General features: G+C 37.1%; 1 protein-coding gene across 2 annotated transcripts in view; it reads left to right on the forward strand.

The window, feature by feature from the left end:
• The window catches only part of LOC127977762 (CXADR-like membrane protein), an 82,734-nt gene extending 62,725 nt beyond the window's left edge, over window positions 1-20,009 (forward strand). The window contains exons 2-7 of one of the 2 annotated variants that reach the window (XM_052582879.1): window positions 610-767; window positions 5,530-5,725; window positions 8,370-8,537; window positions 10,394-10,516; window positions 12,732-12,891; window positions 14,584-20,009. In XM_052582879.1, the coding sequence (XP_052438839.1) occupies window positions 610-767; window positions 5,530-5,725; window positions 8,370-8,537; window positions 10,394-10,516; window positions 12,732-12,891; window positions 14,584-14,923 (1,145 nt within the window). In that variant the 3' untranslated portion in view covers window positions 14,924-20,009. The remainder of the gene's footprint in view (window positions 1-609; window positions 768-5,529; window positions 5,726-8,369; window positions 8,538-10,393; window positions 10,517-12,731; window positions 12,892-14,583) is intronic. The other variant, XM_052582880.1, reaches the window with a different exon arrangement.
• The last annotated feature ends 543 nt before the right edge of the window (window positions 20,010-20,552 follow it).

Here is a 20,552-nt window from a genome sequence, read left to right on the forward strand (position 1 = left end):
ATTAATCTTCATAGACAAACAACAAATTGTCATTGAAAAAAGTCCCTCTACCTACAATCTTAAAACTCCAAAAACCTATGCAATTCACTGCAGTTTCCAGTTTGAAATCAACACTAAAAGTAGTAAAATACAACTAACTGTTATGCCTTTTCACATAAATTATGATCATGGGGCAGATTATTCATTAACAAAGACGTATTTGGTGTGGTTTCTTGCACAATGCTATTTTACAACCACAAAATACTTTTACCATAGTGCAATATTTGTAAACAAATTAATTTTGATGTTTGCATCACATAACCACCTCCATTTGTTTGCCTTTTCTGATGGTAAATTTGCTCGGAAGTGCACCCGGTATAGCATTAGACTTGTAATGCGCAGCATCCGGGTGGAAGTCCTGGTAAACATGAGTCACAATAAAAGAGCTCAAAGACTTATAGAAGCCAGCTAAAATGTCATAGTTGTTTCAGAAAATATGTTTTGATCTCATGGTTGTTTTTCTTAACACTATATTTTAAAGTTTTGTGCAGGTGCTACGCGATTAACAATTCATGATATATACCATTGTGTGATCTCATAGACATGTTGTGTGTGCGTCTTTCTCTACAGTGCTGTTGACTTTACTCTCGGCCGGGGCTCAGACCGAGATGAAGCGGGTTGTCGGAGACAATGCCACATTGCCTTGTCATCACCAGTTCTGGCAGTCAAATGGACAAACACTGGACATCGAATGGCTCCTGCAGAAACCCAATGTTAAACAACGTGTGGTGAGAGATACTTAGCTTTTTATGTCCTCTCAAATCTTGTCTTGTCTTCACTCATTGTCTCTTGTTTATTTTATTTCAGTTTCACTTAGATTTTGTTTTCTGGACATGAGTTTTGTTTTCGCATCGATCCTTCTGATCTCCTTCCAATCACATTAAATGGTCTAAATATGTGCTTGTGAGGCGATTTTAGCCTTTCAGATACAAACCAGTGAATTTATTTAGAATTTGTGAATGTTGACGTTCTATTCCCAGCATCCTGGAGAAAATTTCCAGACAAATTACTTGCTACAGTATGTAGTTTGTTCAAGATAATGTTGTGTTGAACAAATTGTCAAAAAAAAAAAAAAAAACGAATATGTTATTTGGATATCTCACTTAAAGCTGCAGTAGGTAACTTTTGTAAAAATATATTTTTTACAGATGTGTTAAACCTCTCATTATAGATAATCTGTAAAAAAAAAATCAAGCTCCTCTGGCTCCTCCCAGTGTCCTACTGTAATTTGTAGAAATACATCGCTCCCGTTAAGAAACAACCAATCAGAGCTGAAATGCGTAACTTTGTTTTTCTTCAAAATGTAGAAAAATGTATATAATAAGCGAGTACACCATGAATCCATTTTCTAACCCATGTTTTTAGCTTGTCCTGAATCACTAGGGTGCACCTATAATAAGTGTTTATATTCGGACTATTTTAGATTGCTTCGGGGATACCGCGGCAGAGTAACTCAGTACCTTTGTGATTCTTCATAGATATAAACAGAGAGAAGTAGTTCCGGCTACGATGTTCTTCCGCAAGACGCAAGCAGTTCTGTTTATTAACTGCTAGAGCGACAAAAGTTACCGACTGCAGCTTTAAGACATTGAACTATTTATTTTGATGGTCCTCAACAGACATTCGACTTATTACAAATAAATTTGCAAGTACATATCTTATTCAACTAACCCTAACCTAAAAGTCTACTAAAAATGACTGTTAACGCAGTTCAAATTGAATGTAGTAGACATACAGTAGTGGCAAAGTTACGTATATTTAGAGGATGTCTAAAGTGGACTATTGAAATTAAGTGAGACCAAAAAAAAAATTCTGTAACCTTTTTTGGCAAGTTGTAGGACTACCGTTCAACTAATCTGCTTTATTTGTTTTATTTTTTTTTTGTAATGTCTTCTTCCTTTATTAGCAAAATATGCACATTTTGACAACAACAAAACAAATGGAGATATTATTATTAGGTCCCAAGTTTACTTGCATACCACAAACTGCATATATCATACATGAATGTGTGTAAATGTATGAAACGCTGTACATATATTGTTCTCAGTGCACCAGTAACTTTCACAATTATGTTAGTCCTCAAAAAACTGAGCAAATTAAAAGTCACCCCTTTATTACAAAGATATGATTCAGTTTGTCAGTACTATCATGTGGGAATCTCTCAGAACAACCTAACAACCACCCAAAACACCATAGCAACCACCTAGTTTTAACCGTCGTCTCTCTCAATGATACTGCAGTCACAATGGCTGCCTTCATGGTTTCACAGTCTGAGGTTTGTGAGCAAAGTGCATCTACCGTCCTATCACAGGTCTGAATCAGCTTTTTGAAATACATCATCTCTCTTTGAAATACATACCCATCTGTATCAGTACACCTAACAGACGCTTCACCCATCTCTCTTCTCTCTCGCTCTCGCATAAACACATTCAGATAAGGGCTTTGTCTTATCTGCCTGAAGTGAGAATCTTTCACTGTGAAACGAACATTGTTTGAACACAGCTTTGAGTTTAGGTGTCCGCTATGTATCAGAGCACCATAATTCAACAGGGGGAAGCCAATATGTGCCAGTCAGGCGATATACTTTCAGATTAATTTAATTATCTTATTGCGATAAGGCTTTTTATTCCCCCACATAAAAGCTAGAGATATTTTTCTTTGTTTGAATGTCAATGCAGATCTGTTCGTAATCATTAGAGATTTCATTTCAAAAGACAGAAAGGCCTAAAAAGAAACTCTTTGAGTCTTTGAAGCCTCTGGGATGGGTTGCCCATGACATGTAATATTTAACGGAGGAGATCATTTGAGATGCCATTAATTAAAATCAAATGTCTGAAAATTTGATTAGGAATCAAACCGAGCTCTTGGCATAATGAATAAGTCATTCCTTTGACCCACTGTTAAACCAGCCTGTGTAACTAGAAGTGTTCGGCTTGTCAACATGTAAATACAGCTTTGTGATGGTACTACAGTAATGTTTAGTAGACTCTAAGGTCTTTTTCTTCTCAAGAACATTGTTGTTAATGTCAATGGGTCAAGGTTTATATGGTTAATGTGTCCCGGTTAACCCCTGCTGGTATGCCTTAACTACACCATATTTTCCACTGAAGGCCTATTCTAAAGTAGATCTCTACTCACCAAAGGTCCATTTATTTGGTCAAACAGACAGTAAAAACAGTAATATTGTTATTAAATGATTACAATTTAAAACTATATGGAAAGTCAATGATGTTGACCTGAAAAAAGCCTGAAATGAAAGTTTAGATTGGAAGCCATAACCCATAACTCAGATGCTACTTGTGTTCAATAAGATTATGCTAGAGAAGATTATTCTGCTGTCATTTGTAATCTACATAAATAAATATGACAAAGAGCATCATGTTATGACTGTCAATGATACGGAATGCATACAATAAGAATCACAAATGTTTGCCAGAAATGCAAACAAGAAGCGCATCAGAGATTTCTCTTGTCTGTCATGCTTTAGTGTGTGTGTGTGTGTGTGTGTGTGTGTGTGTGCGTGTGTCGAGCAGCAATCGCAGACGGCTCTGGCAGGTGGACCCAACCGCAGGTCTGCTGATGTGTAGTGGCATCAGTGTTTAGTCCTTTACCCCAGGCATTCAGGAGGCTGTCACCGTCAAACTGTGTGTGAATGTGTGTGCTGGCAGCTGTGTTTGTGCACAACACATGGCAGTCGTTACAGGTAGAGGTTCTTATATCAGAAGTTGTTGCACAGTACCAATAAGATTAAAAAATAAAGAAACAACCAGTTTTTTTTTATTTTCTGTGGAAAATTAGAGTGCTTTCCAGTGCAAAGTTCAAATGCTGTTTTCCTGTGAGAAATGGCCATTAGAGCATTACCATAGATATAGATGCCTCATTAGTGGCTGTTTCTATGGGCCACAGTATGTAAGCAGTCTGCTGTATTAAAACGGTTAGCAGGTCTGTGAATACTTCTGTGAATACTCCAGATCAAGTTGACTTTGACTTTACTTTTTGACTTTGACTTTGACAATCTTAAGCCCCTTTCACACTGCATGTTGGACCCGCAATATTTCTAGAACATTGCCGGGTCGCCTTCTGTGTAAAAGCAACCACGTCCCGAAATTGATTACCGAATTCAACCCGGGTAGGGGAACTAGTAACACTGCGGGGTTCGACCCGGAACGAGCGCTGTGTGAATAAAAGCCAGATCTAATTCCGTGTCGAAGTGATGATGCACGTTACCGCGCGACTCTTTTACCGGCTGTTTTGAAGGAAGATCAACATTCGCAACGAAAACATTTGTGCAAACTGTAATGAAGCAGAGATCAGTTAGTTCCTCACTTACCGTGCTGACGTCGAGATCGTTTGCTTGCTTCAGTGAAAGTATAACGTGCCTAGCGTTGTCGACTCGTACATTACACATCACGCGCTGATGTCACGTGTCGTAACGGGATCTTCAAGGGTTGTGTGTGAAAGCACGCACATATAACGGGTCATCACTGGCAGTGTGAAAGTGCCAAATCTAGCCACCAGGGAACAATTGCAGGAACACTTTACCCCTGTATTTTCCGGAATGGCAGTGTGAAAGGGGCTTTAGTAAATAACTGTAATAGACTGATTACATGTAATCTGGATTATGTATTCACAATACAAAAATAACTATGAGTTTGTGATGTGTTTTCAGTCTTTTCAGCATGTTGTAGTGTTGCAGTTTGTGCTTTCTGCGTGGGTTTTAGGGGGTTTTGATTAGACTTTTTTGTGTTTCTTATGTATTCTGAGTGTTTTGAATGTTGATATGTGGTCACTACAGTTGCTAGGTCATTGTTAGTTGGGTTGTAGTTTTGATCTGTTTAGTTTAGCTTGTTGATATGTGGCTGCTAGCACTGTTAGGTCATTGCTATGGTGTTTGAGGTTGCTATCAATGAGTTGATATGCATTGCTGAGGTGTTTTAAGTGATTTTAGCATGATTTTGTTGTTGTTTTTTTGGGTGGTTGCTTGTTGGCCGAAGGCAAACCCACCCCAGGTTTCTATGATATTCAGGCTTCTAGTGTTTTTTGTTGTTGTTTGTTTGTCTATTAAACCACAAATCATAAGTCTGATGAACTAATAAAGCCCCTTTCCTTAAGTATTATATATGTACCTCTATCACAAATGCCAAACGACAAGTTACGAGCCACAGTTTCATAATTAGGGTTAAGAGTTTATATGCTTTCCTACTGTACTACTAGTCAATGATTTTTGCTTTCATTATAGACCTTTAATCAGATTAGATATAGTCATATGTCAATTGACATGAATGAAAATAAGGTTGTGATGGATTGAATCATTTGTTTTTTTACAGTTTTTCCACTGGAACTCTGTGGAGGGATCAATGTTTTTATCAGCAATCAATGCATCTTTTTTTACTAGGTGTATTTGTATCCAGCTCAGGCTATTGTATTTGTCTGATTACACTGATTTATTTCATCTATATTTATACGAAAGTTCTGTCTCTCTCATTTCAGATCATCACATTCTTCAACAACGAGGTCTACACTAACGACAACCATGCCAGTCGTCTGTCCTTTGCGGGCGACTACCTGAATGGAGACGCCTCTCTCCTGATCAGTGATCTGCAGCTGACCGACTCTGGAGAATACCACTGTAAGGTCAAGACTGGCGGCAAATACCACTGGAGCCAAGTCAACCTCATTGTGCTGGGTAAGACTCATCTTCCTGGAATCAGCGTCCAGTCGTTTCCTCAATCAGCCAGCCTCGCTGTGATTCGATTTGATCATTCAGATTACAAAATTTGGCAATTATTGACGTAATCTAGAAATATGATTGGTTGCATTCACTGGCCAGACATCAGCTCTGGTGATGTTTGCTTCACTTTGGATGGTAAATGGAGAGGATGTTAATTTGAAATGGTGGGATGAGGGAACATTGATTGAGCTCTATCTCTTAAAAACAGAAGAGACAGAATTAGGAGCTTATGTGATTTCTTCTCTTTCTAGCAAAACAGTTTACTGTCTTCCCAAATGAGGTTCAGATGAGCTTCTTATGATTTGATATTTTGCTATGTCTGGTTTCCATTATTAGACCGCAGGGTTTCCAAGCCGTCATTCAAGTGCAGTATCTCTGACACCACAGCTCTCTGCCAAGAGAAGAACTGGAAAAAAACATGTTTCTTTTTATTTAGCATCATCTCTATTATATGCTCTTGGTGCATAGTTCCTATTTTCAGGGACTTGCAGCTTAAAGTATGCCGAGAAGTCTGAAGTTGTATATCATGTCAATTTTATTTCCTAAGTCATTTTATTAACAGATAAGCACGCTATCCACAGAGGGACAGGATATTGGCGAAAAGTTGAAAGCAAGAGAGAAAGAATTGGGAGGATGGATTGATGTAAATCCAGCCTCCACCCCAGAGTTTCTCTCATTTATTAACATATCACTGAAGATTAGCTCAATACTGCCTTCCCATAGTCCCCCTTCTCCACTCCCTGTCTCTCTCTCTGCTCTTCTTCCTCTTTCCTCTCTGTCACTCTATAAACACATTACAGAGTGCTAGTGTTCACATTATTGTTTTCAACCTGTATTTTGCCAGTTTATCGGAATTTGCAGTTCAGAACGGACAGAAAATGATCACGTTAGGGTTGCATCAGTTGTTCCTAAGTTCTTAATTTGAATAGACACACCAGAGACTTAGTAACTAGAGTTGGGTTACTTGCACTTGGACTAAAATTATGAATGAACTCTGATTTGGATGCACTCAGGTGATCTTGACACTGAAAATGTGTAAAGAATTTGACATGAAACACATGAAAAGTAAGTATCAACATAAAATTAAGATTACAAGACATTATTAAACTTCTCACACTCAATTATTTGGTTAATTATTTGGACCCAAAAATACTAAATGGTTGCAACATTGGTTCTTAAGGCAGAATTCAGCTAAATGTAGGCTGTAAGTAATGCGTAGTCACACGATATAACATTTACCTTCAGTGATCAAACAGCAGCCTTGAAATGCAATCAGTTGTGAGTGAATTTCAGTTTATCCACATAACTATTAGTAAAACTAAGTTCCCACTGAAATACAACACTTAATTAGGAATTAGTTTCACATGTGTATGTATGTAAGGTGCAATAAATACTATGGTGCAGCCAGCCCCAGTAAATGACACAAGTCTCACAGGCATTAATTAAAAAAAATAATAATTATTACTATATATATATATATATATATATATATATATATATATATATAATCTACATATGTTTTATTAATAGTTATTTCTGTTTTAGTTATTTTAGTACACAAAGTTAAACTAAATGAAAATGTTGAACTGAAATAATAATATGTTAAAGTTAGTTTTATACTGTATGTTGTGTTTTAAGTTGTGGTTTAATGTAAAATGTGATAAATTGCCTAGTAAAATATTAAATATGTGATGATATTAGAATTTAAACAAGAACTTAAAATACACTGCAGTATATGGAGTGTTTCTGTTCAGGTGGCTAAAGCATCTGCCTGTTCATAAATAGAATTGCTCTGCTAGAACAAAAATCTGAGGATATATTTACTATGAAACCTCCATATTTGAATGTCCATGCAGATAAAATAATGTTTATGCTGTGGACCCAAGACAAACAAATATACACAGCTGGGACCTGTGTCCTTTTGGTGTGTTTATAGAGAGGGTCAGTAGGGCCAAAAGGGGCCACAGAGGTCCACAGGCTGTCTCTTAACTGCCATTCAGCCTCCAGATAAATCCCTCTGGACAGCCCTGTCTAACTGACCCCAGAACAGTTTAGAGCAGTGCTGCCGTAAGCAGGATGCCAGTGGGGCTGGTCTGAGGTCACTTGGTAACTGTTGTGAGGCAGCGAGATCTTTGATTTGGCTTCTGTGTTGATTCTGATGTGCTGTGTAAGGTCAGCAGGGAGTTCAAAGCAGACAGTGTGCAGGACGACAAATACTGACCCCTGCCTCCCCACATCTCACAATTCAGACTCATTGCCTCTTTGAAATTGATTTCCCTCCAAAAATGCCAGTGTGCTGTGTTTGCAGGCTTTAGTTTCATCTGAAATTTTGAAGTACTGCATCAACGTCTCAAACTATTGTTTGACATTATATACACAAACAGCAGACTAGCAAAAACAGAACAAACAAAAAAAAACTGACTCTTATTGACTTATAACCTGTAAATAAATGCTAGTTGGTTCGCAGCCACAAAGTGGTTCTTGAAGTTCAGTGTAATGCCCATGAAAACGGCATTTAAGATTCCATAGTAAGCTGCTTTGGATATAAATATTAAATGACTAATTAGTAAACTTGACATTAATATTTTCTTGTTCACAGTGAAGCCGTCTAAACCTCGCTGCTGGATGGAGGGCCGGCTTCTGGAGGGCAGTGATGTGAAACTGAGCTGTAAGTCTTCAGACGGATCCGACCCTATTCACTACAAATGGGAGAGAGTTCTGGATAAGGGCAAGAGTGTGGGAAAACTGCCTACCCTCGCACTCATCGGTGAGTCAAACACCCCAAACCCTGGCAGGCGAGACTCGAGCGTATCATAATTTATTCTGGTCCGTACAGTTCCTTGCTGCTGACTGTCTCAAATAATAATCTCGGAAGATCTGATGCTGTGAACTTCACACACTTTAGCAAATGCATCGAGTAGTTTTAGTGCTGATTGTTGCAGGTTAAACCTGTGCGCTCTGAATCGCAGATGTTGCATGGCAAACAAACAATGAGATTAGAAGAGATCTCAACAGCTCTATCGATATTAGCTTCTATGCTTTAGGGCTTTGGCGTATTATGTATATTGGTAAATGCAGTACAATCGAAAGCACAAGTATAATCTACTCAGTCATACATGCCTTCAAACATATTTTGTAGATTCAGTGCTGTTCAAATGTTTTGTTAGAAAAAAAATATATATATTATATTATATTTTCTGAGCATGTAGTAATTAATTGTCATCAGTGAAGTTTTAGTATGATGGAGATACTATTATAGTTTTTAATTACATTTCAATGTTTAATAAATTTTTGCCTAATTGTATTACTGTTATTTTAATGTTAGTTGTATTTTTTTTTTTTTTTTTACTTTATTAATTTTTTTTTTGTCATTTTGTTGTGTTTTCATGATTTATTAATTTATTTATTTTCCAGTTTAACATTTATTTATTGCATCGAGTTAATAATAATTAAATGTTATTTTAATTGTTAAAGGATTTATTTCATTTAAGGAAAGTATTTTACAGTCACTTTTTATCAATTGAATGCATCCTTGCCGAATAAAGTATACATTTCTTAATTTTTCAACTTTTTAACCATTGTTTCCCAGCTGAAATATATTATGAAATAAGCTTTTACTGTGATAAACAATGAAATTAGACTTACAAATTTCGGTAATAGCACCTACGTCTAGAATGCTCATATGGACCTTGGGTAGGCTAAAAATGACTAAACAATGTCTCAACTACATAATAAAATACAGCAAAAAAAAAGATGTTCAACAGCCTTTGACATTTATTACATTAGAATTCAGTTTCATTGGGTTCTGCTTGGGAAAAGAAAACAACAAAAGTGCAAGAGCTAGACAAATTCGAGTTTAACATGGCTTTGCAGATAGGACAGAGTAATGCGCTGATTTCTCCTGCTGACACCAGATCATCAGAGCCGCGTTTTGTTTTACAATCAGTGCTGCAGACCTTCACCCAAACTCAACAATTAACCAGCCTCATCAATGACCACCTGCTCACTCTAATCAGCTTTCTTTGGCTGATAAACACTCCACCACCCCAGAATTCACAGCAGACCGTGGATGAGAGAGAGGAATTATGGGACAGGGATGCAGGGATGAAGAGGAGGCGTTAGATCCTGGACGAGTAAATGATCCCAGCGTCTCGAATCGCTCCGGCTGACAAACGCTTCTCGGCTGAAAACACACGTGAGGCTCTCAGCTCTCAGGAAACGAGTGCTTTCTCACCGGCTACAGGAAAACATTTACTGTTCATCTCATCCGCTGGAGTTCAGCAGAACCATGAATCAGCTTGACACACTCAAACATTATTTTATTCACTGCACTGGGCTTGCTCTCACTTCACTCCCTGATTGAAACACTCTGTTTGATTGGAGCTTGTAAAGTAGTGTGGTAAAGGAAGTAGTAAAAGACGGGTAACACGGCTAATGCTGTTTTGTAGCTTCAGGACTGAAGAGTTACTTATATCATAATCCTGCTTCATCAGCATTGTGTCCCAGTTTATTGATGAATTGGCAAAACGTCCACTTAACTACTTTGCTAGATTGAGTAGTTGAGTTTCAGCTCACATATATATATATATATATATAGCAATATAAATTGCTTTCTATTTTCAGATCTGAAGAACCCAGAGATCGTGACCTTGAGGAACTTGACGCAGGACAGCTCCGGGGTCTACAAGTGCACCGCCAGCAACGATGTAGGAGAGGAGAACTGTATCATCGAGGTCACAATGCAATGTGAGTTCTGCTCTGAGGTCAGCCTGTGCCCCGAGCCGCAGACGGCTGTAATTAGTGTGGATGTTATGATACTCTGATCTCGGATCAGTCGGTGGTGGGGCTTTAAACTTGGAGCTACAGCCTCAGTGTGATTGATGGAGGCTGTTTCCACACTGCAGAGAGCTGCCTTTTATTATGGGGATCATGTTTTGTCAAACACCGCTTATATTTTTGTGTTCATTTATTTAAATTGTATCTTTAAAAATTATTTTAAAAGGTAATTGTGACCTTTTTTTTACTATTATTATGGGGCCTATTTTAATGATCTAAGCTGATGATCTAAAGCGCAAGGTGCAGGTGCACTTAGGGCATGTCCAAATTCACTTTTTCTAGTTTAATGATGGGAAATACTATCGGCACATGGTCTAAAAAGGTTGTTCCTATTCTCTTAACGAGTTATGGATGTGTTTTGGGCATAACATGCAATAAATTAATCAGAGTCTCATCTCCCATTCCATTTAAGAGCCAGTGTCATAATGCATAGTCATTGCACGTATCAGAATAAGGCTATCTATTTGATCGTGCATGAGCAGCTCTGTTTCCTCTCTGAAGATGTGCTCAGTCGTTGCGCTTGCAAATTCTGCCATGTAAATAGTGAATCCGCCATGGTGCAAGCAAAAAGACTGAGCTCGTCTTCAGAGAGGAAACGGAGCTGCTCATGCACGAGCAAATAGATAGTCTTATTTTGATACGTGCAATGACTATCCATTATGACACATAGGCATTTTTATATTTATGTAGCCTACACAATAATAATCTTTTATATTGTAATCAAAAAAATTCATGTTGACTTTGCCCCCCCCCCCCCCCCCCCTCTCTCTCTCTCTCTCTCTCACACACACACACACACACACTTTCATTGAGCACTGGGATCTTAAGAAAGCCAGAGTGGGGCTATTTGTCATCAGTCAAACAGTTGCTCAAACAGCCATCCTTCAGTGTTTGTGTGTAATAGTTTTGGAAGAGGCAGAAGAATTTAATGCTCACCAGAGGAAAAGATTAAGAGAGTTATATAAACACTTGACAACTGTACTGCACTTAGGCTTTGTGCTAGTCTTTCTTAACACGGGAAATAAAAATAAATTATGTGAAAGAGGCATTTTGCAGTTGTGGCTTGCAAAGTTTAATTTGGGTCTGCCTAATTTTGTTTTACTCACAAGATATCTCATGAGAACACTAATAATGTGTAACTACCATATGGGCTCCCCTGCTAATATAACGTTTAAACAGTGAACAAATCAAAAGCTCTGTGTCAAACAAAAATAAAAGGCTCTTAAAGATGCCCTCAGTAAATTTTATCTATGTAGTGCTGGCCGATATGACAGTGATCTTATACTGACACGCAGCAGCATAAATTTAGAAGCTGAAGTTTTCAGGTACTGTAGAAATGAGATTTTAGTAGTCAGGTATGATTCCTTATGGAAAAAAGTAACACTTTGTAATTAAGTCCCCTGAATTGCATTAACTCAAATTTACATACAATATAGCAATTCATTATTATTGTTTGATAATATTAGAAAATATTTATAAACAACTAGGAAAAGTATTAACAAAAAATGATGTTATTAGTCTTATAATATGACTGGGGTTTTCATCTCATATAAGAGGAAATTATTTTAAAGTTTCTAATAAATTAAAAATAATTAAATGCACTTTTAAGTGCTAATAATACGTTATATTCTGGGTAATATTTGTTATGTTAGATTTGTTAATATTTGTGCAGCATTACATGTCAAACAGATGCTGTTTGTCGTTTACTTCAAACACATATTTTGAGAGCCGAGCTGGTGTACAAATGATTCATTTACATGTGCATTGATGGAAAACAAACAATGGAATTCAATTTTTTATAATAAACTGATTACTTACAGAAAAAAAAAATATCCTTGATTTGTAATGACTTTTTTTTTTTTTTTTGTATATAACTGAATTGAAGTTTGTTTATGCCACAAAAATAAATAGATAAAATAAAATAAACAAAAATAATAAAATAGAATTGTGGGATAAAAATTGCAATTTTATTTTTTTCATTCAGAAACAAGCTTTGAAAGAATACACAGTATTAGCATTTTCTCATGTGGCTTTTGCACCCTGCTGTAAATAACTATAATTATTTGATTTAGTATTTTACTTGTCCTCATATGAAGATTTGATGTGATGTAATGAAGCGTGACAGATGTGCTGCTGTGTGCAGATGTGCGGGGCATGGGTGTGGTGGCTGGAGCCGTGGTTGGGGTTTTGTTCGGAGTTTTGCTCCTCATTCTCATCGTCTGGCTGGTCTTCCGCAAGAAAGAGAAGAAGAAATATGAGGAGGAGGAGACGCCTAATGAGATCAGGTGAGATCTCAGTATTGATCGTGTTCTCAGATTCACTTTAACTCTTAATATTCCTGCAGCAGAGACTGTGACTGTGTTTTTGGGTTCAGGACGGTTCATTCCTCATGTTTTTTTCAGGACGATCTTCATAATACATCAGACAGCTATTTTTCAGGTCTATAGTGACAGAACTGCCAACGCTATCTCACGACCAATTCGTACGTATTTTACGAGGTGGCTTATTCGTACGAATTTGTATGACCTCACTCGTATGATTTTATACGATTTGTCTAAACCCCAGTGACGGTTAGGTTTAGGGGCGGGGTTAGGTGTAGGTCATTCGTACAAAACAAACTCGTAAAATACGTATGATTTGGCAAAAATCTTATTAATTTGTACGAGTGTGGTCGTATGAATTCATACAAATAAGCCACCTCATTAAAAATGTACAAATTACCGTGAGATCGGTTGGAACAGCACTGTTTGTGTTCACATCAACAATGCAGCCACAAACCACGCCTGTACTGTATCTCTGAATTATGCACAGACAAACATACGGGGAGCGTTCCTGTTCAGTGTCATGCCACAGAAGGATGTTTTTGTAATACTGGAGTAAACTGGAGAAAGCTCCCTGCAACCTTAATCGTTGATATCTAACATGCAGGAGACCAAATTTGTCTAGTTGATACCAATATAACTAATATATATATATATATATATATATATATATATATATATATATATATATATATATATATATATATATATATATATATATATATATATATATATATATATTAGTTTTAATTATAAAGAAAACTATGAGCTATTTATAATTCTTTCTTTTATTATAAAAAGGTTCAGTAAAGATACAAACAGAGCAAACAGTGCCTAAGGTTTTCATATTAGAGTTATGTAAAGTAAACATAAAAAAAAGATATATAAAGAAATAGAGACTTCATTTATTAATTTAGTTAGTTATACATTTATGTGAAATGGTGGCAGTGGTGGTCCAGATTACAATTTTAGACTACTTCTATTTATTTATTCATATTAGTTATGTCAAAAAATGCAATCAATTGCATCCAAAAAAATAATTTTTGTTTACATAATATATGTCTGTGTGTTATGTATATTTTTATGTATAAACACACACACATACAGCATATATTTAGAAAGTTTTTACATATAATATATACGTATATATGTATTTACGTATATATTTATATTTCTAAAATTAAAATATATAACTTATTTTTCTTAAATATATACATGAATGTGTATGTATTTATTTATACATAATAAATATACACAATACACACACATATATTATGTAAACAAATCTTTTATTTTGGATGTGATTAATTGCACCTAATTTGACAACAACAAAAAAAATATTTATTTGTTTATTTATTTACATCTCTCTCTCTCTCTCTCTCTCTCTCTCTATATATATATATATATAAATATATATATATATATATATATATATATATATATATATATATATATATATATATATACATATATATACATATATGTATATACTGTATATGTATATATATATATATATATGATTTGATTTAATTATATATAAATATATGTAAAATGGTGGCAATGATGGTTTAGCCTACAATTAGCCTACAATTCTAGACAATGTACGAATATTTTTGACATCTGTAACCAATGTCAATATTTCTGCTACTTTTGCAGAGAGGATGCCGAAGCTCCTAAAGCCAAGCTGGTGAAGCCCAACTCCCTCTCCTCATCTCGCTCTGGCAGCTCCCGCTCCGGTGCTTCTTCCACACAGTCCATGGTGCACAACTGCGCACCCCGAGGCCAGCGTCCACGGCCACCTGCTGTCGCCGCCCTCAAGGAGAACGGACAGCCCCACGGGTTCCCCCAGTCTCCCCCGGCCTACACGCAGGTCGTTCCTAAAACCCCAGAACCCCCGGCCACCCCAAAATTCAGACCCCCCAATCCTCCAGTGGGCATGTCCATCCCGGCGGGCATCATGGTCCCTACTCAAAGCAAGGCCTTTCAGACAGTGTAGAGAGTAAAGGAACAATACACCCACAGTGACTCTTCCAAAAGTTGCAACTACGATTGGAAATACAATACACACAAAAAAAATGAAAGCATAATTAAAAGATAAAATCAATCATATAAAATCTAAAAAGTTGAATGCATATTTACAAGGGAAAATACACAGTGCTTGCCCCTTTCTGAAGTATTAAAAGAAAACAAGGCAAGAACTGAAGAACAAGAATTTTTATTCTCATTCTTTGGTTCCCCCTCCTTCTTTTGATCTCATGTCACAGTATGACCCTTTTTTTACATTACTTGTTTTGCTTTCTCTTCTTGAGCTCTTGAAGGCTTTGTGTGCGGTGGGTTGTAAAGATTTCCCCAAGATCAGTTTATTTATTTATTGCATCAGAGAGGCTAAAGGTCCAAGGGCAGGCTGGGTTTATGAAACATGATGGTGAGCGGAAGGACCAGCCGACTCTGAAGAGAAATGAAGGATATTATCCTGTTGTTTCTGTCGAAGACATGAACCGTCCATCTCATTCCCATTCAATTTTTCCAGAAGAGTCGAGAGTCAATGCAGTGCAATACTGACTGTGGCTCAGACATCAAAAGGAAATCTTATTAATACCTTAACAAACCACTGAAAAGAAGGGAAGTGATCGGAAGAAATGGTCCCCGATGGACATTTCAGCGCATGAATGACACCGTGTCATTGATGTAGCTAACAGTTCAGTCATCATCTAACTCACTGTGGGGCGAATTCACTGAACCATTTCACTAACTTAGCATGCTATATTTCACAAAAAACACCCATTTAAATGGTGCCGTTGTAACTGTTTTATGCGCAAACCAACTTTTTATGTAAATTAGGCTGACATTGTATCAAAAATTACTGATACTAATGTTTTGCTATAACTGCCAACAGATGCAGATAGAAAATAAATTCAGTATAAGAGATGTTATCTATGTTTTCTAGCAGTTATAATTCATCAACTATTGGAATAAGAGCATTGTATCTCTTAAACCTTTATTTTGGTAGTCCACTTCTAATTACTATAAGTAACTTTGCAACTACATGTCAACTAGCAGTCATTTAGAGTATTAGACTGTCTACTTAATATCTTCTAAAACTTTATTTTGATGGTTCCCAACAGACATTTAACTGATTATAAGTAACTTCGTCAACTTATTCTATTAACCCTAATCATAATTTAACAGTTTGCTGATACTCTAATGAGAATTAGTTGTCATGTAGTTGCAAAGTTACTTAGTTGAACGTCTAAAGTTGACTGTCGAATGTGTCATGCAGTCAAGCGCACTTTAATCACCGTTTCAGGTGCCTTGCATTACTGTATGTACATTAACATGAAAGTACACCAGACTGCGGGAATCTGCTGTATCCTTCACAATCTAGCATTCAGAACTGGCCTGTGTAATAGCGGCGCACAAAAGTGTCGCAGTTTTGCAAACTGGGTGTTAAAAACACAATGTGTGGAAATCGACAATGCCATTGGCGGGTGCAACTGAACCTTAGTGAATTCCCCCTACTGTGTGTGTCATTTGCTCTTTACACACTGCTATGAATTTCTGCAGTTAAATCTATGTATATACATGGAGTGTACTGTACGTCCTCTGCGGTCTGGTTTCGGATGTCATCCTCAGCGTTTCATGGACTTAAGTTTGTATTACATACCGACCGCGGTATATTTGTTACAGCTGTATTTCCAATTATTCTGAAACCAAAACCTTTCACGAATACTATGAATGTGTATAACTCGAAGATAGTTTTGGTTTTTATTTATTTTTTCCTTCTTTCCTAGAATACCAAGTGGTACTGCATAATGAGGCACATGTAACTTTGGACTATAATCTCACAGTACTGTGGACAGGTAAATGAAAGGGAATGCCATAACAGGGACTTATGTACAGAGTGTGTGTGAAACTAGTGCGTGTGTGTGCATTTACGGTACTCTCCTTCTAGTTCTTGACTGCACCACTGTACCATCCCATGACTCTCTTAGGACCCTCTAACAACAGGCTGTTTCTTTGTGCCAGCTGCCCGCAGCTTCCTCCACCAAGCGCTGTCAAAACCCTTTATTAGCGGTGTCTCGAAACCCCTGGGAAGACCTTGCTTGGTGCCATTGTGAAATTTGAAATGGACAAGTTGCCTGTTTTGTGTGCCTCCACAGTGAATTCTTCCCCTGAGATTGCTTTTGTCCTTGGTTCTTTGCGATGTACCAAACAAAAAAAAGGAAGCCATGTGTAAAACGGCCCCGATTGGCAGAGGTAGAGAGCATTCTGGCACAAAGAGGCGGTCCAAACGCAGCCCCACGAATAATGTACACTCTGTAGTCATGAAGCTGTTTTATATTGTACATACAGCTAAATATACGCACACAATATATTTTAAGTTATCAGTTGAAGATTGGGGTTATAGGCCATAATAAAGATGTAGATGAGTTATCATGCATTTTCAGAGTGTAATAATCAGTCATTGTAGCCCCTGACCCGCTAAGCTCCATTTAATAAGTCAAATAATTTCCTTCTTAATGGCTACTTGTATATCTGCCATTGATGGACCTTCATATTTAAAAGAGGAAAAGCCATAAGATGTGGGGAAGCAAGCAAACAACACTCTTTTTGGGCCACTATCAAGTGTACATGCCAACCTTGTTATTCTTATTGGATTGCAGTCTGTAATGTAGCCGAGTGCTGCCCATGCCAATTCCCCGCCTTCCTGTTACCTTCCCCAGCAATTGTGTTTGATACACACTTATAGTCTTCTTCCCAAGTGTACAGACACACTACTTCCCTAGTGTACACAGCCTAACAAGACCTCATAAATAGACACGCACTCGAGATGCGCTCTCCAGAGCTGCATTTTCTCCACGAGGCGGTGTAGGCAGTGTTGATGGCTGAACTGTTGTCAGTAAGTGTGATAGATGGGCTGTCATGCAGAGTGGGGAGTAAATGATGGGAATTGTAAGGAGAACACAGGGTCCAAACCCCAATACATTTACCCCCAAAACAGAGAGTGAGACGAAACCCAGTTGGGCTTTCACAATATGGCTGTTTTTGAAGGCAGTTACTCTTCTTGTCCAATGTTGAAACATCGGCTCTGCTCCAAAACCTATTGAGCTGCCTTGCTGTCTACTGCCTATATAGGTAGCTGGCTAAAAGGGTAGCATCCTAATAGAGTGCAATAGTGCCAGTCCATTTTCAGTGGCCTTGGTTCCTGAAGTATTTTTCCCATGGATTGATTTTTAAAAAGTTTTTTAAAAATCTTGATTCAAGCATTATAAGCCATGAACCAGACTTAACAGTTAACGAGGTAAATCACAACATTCAAAACTTTGATTTGAAGCAAAAACATTTTTGAACATTGGAAAATAAGACAAATGTACAACTTTATTGAAGGAAAGAACTGCAATCCCATTAAAACCACTGCAAGTGATACTGTACACATATGTAAATATATAGACAATTGGACAGGAGCTAAGGAGTTTATTTGGAACACTTTGCCTGTTGATCTCTGATTGGTCAAGATTCCTTAGATTCCAGAATCATGGATAGCATTGTTTATCCACTGTTAAATGCAAACATTTAAAAAATAAATTGACAAATGTGATAACTGATGGAGTCATTAAAAGCCCTCCCCTATGAAAACAAAACAAAACAAAAAAATATTGTCCATCATCTTGGATGGAAGTTTTTTTTTTTTTTTTTTTTTTTTTTGATTGAAATACATCATGTGACTGCAATTTGCAAAACGCTGCCTTGCTGTCTACTGCCTAAATAGGTGAAGATTCTCCGAGGCTGACATGTCCTAGCCTATGACATGCGGTTAAATTAGGACCATGCTAATGCCAAACTCTGGAAATAAAGGTTGAGGATTCAGATTTCAGTACATTTGCATTTTATTTTAAATTTTAAAATAGTCAATTTTAATTAGATTTATCTGATTTTATTGCAATTCGTCATGCAATTGCATTATAAGAATCCAGGTGATGCTACCATCAGAAGGTATCTCAGAACCATTTGGAACAGCCTTATATGCTTTAAAACGCTGCCTACATAGGCAACTCCGTAGGTTTTGGAACAGAGCCGTTGTTGCATGTTTATTTTGGTCCTTTTTCTGTTTTAGGACATTACAGCACCAAACTAGCCAAGATCTGCCCTCTTTATTACAAGGAAAGCTGATTGAAAGCTTGCCTTCCAGCAGTTCCATTCTTAAATTTTTATTACTTTCTAAGCCCTCCCCATCGTCTCCCAGCAAGAAGAACCGGTCTATTTTCTCAGACAATTAATCTTGAGTGGCTTTTATTTCAACACTGTTAATGGTGTTTAGAAACCATCAGTGTATGTGCACTCTTCCATAGAGTCGCCAAAGCATCTAAAGTAGTGCTCACGTTGCATGATGACATTCAGTTTTGAATGGGAGCTCAATCCAGGGAATAAGTTAAGGTCCATCTGTGATGTATTTTTGAGATAACGCTATATTTAAAAGACGTACTTGACTGTCTATGTAGCGTCTAACCGATCATTGTTACCCAACATGGTTGTTATTAAAATAATGTCTGATGTCTAAAAAGACTCCTTCGACTCCTCTTAGAAACTGTAGCAGTATGCGTTACTTTGAGGGGAATTCTTTTCCACTGGAAAAGCAAAGAGATTGCATGTTATGGCCTAAAGGTCAGATTTTGGGAATGCTTTGCTTCTGTGTTCATACCTGTATTCGGCTGAATATGTAAGTGTAAATATGACCAACATCCTCTCTGTCTCTTTTTTTTTCATTCATATTGCTTTGTTTTAACATTTACCGAGCTTTCCTCTGTTATCTTGAGGGATTTGTTGTTGTTTTGTTTGTGAATGCGGGAACTCGAGCCTGTATTTGCCTGAGAGTCCTTGTCTGGTGAGACGGAAGGGAAAATACTCACGGTCTTCATTTCTCTTTGCAGTTGCACACATTTTGAGTTTTGTAAACCAGTTGGTTCATTTTGAAGAAATTTCATTCTTGTAAATATGTCCCTCTACAAGTAAAAAAAAAATGTATATTTTTACGGACTCTGAGTTATTAATACTTCATTTGCAAATAAAATATTCAACGACAAGCTATTTGACAGCCTATTATTTGATTAGTCCAAAGTGAAAGTGCACGCATTTGTATAAACAAATGTGTGTAGAGAGAGAGAAAAAAATACCTTTATCATCAGCAATGTGTAAATGATGTTGAAAACAAGAGGTGTATTCAAATATTATTCAAAAATATTATAATTTGATTTGAGCTATTATGTAGACACAGTGAAATGAGTGAAACAAGTGATATCATTAGACAGTAATAACATTCCCACACTCCAGTTTCATGCATCCTTGATTCTGCAAATTACCATTTAAATGAAGATGACGTTTACATCGTTGTTGTGACTTTTTCAAACACACGATTTTCCAATTTGACTGAACATTTAAAGCCTTCAGTAGAGAATTTAGGCGCTGTGTTTCTCAATTCTTTTCCAAAGTTTAGCTCCAACCCAGATCAAACTCACCTGTCCCGTTGTGGTGGTCCTGAAGATTAGCTTTTTCAGGTATGAATTCTATGATTTCGGACATACACTCTGCTCACATACCCTTGGACAAATTTATACAAATGTAAGTCC

This window comes from Carassius gibelio, chromosome B18 (genome assembly GCF_023724105.1).
Source record: "Carassius gibelio isolate Cgi1373 ecotype wild population from Czech Republic chromosome B18, carGib1.2-hapl.c, whole genome shotgun sequence".
Lineage (NCBI taxonomy): Eukaryota > Metazoa > Chordata > Actinopteri > Cypriniformes > Cyprinidae > Carassius > Carassius gibelio.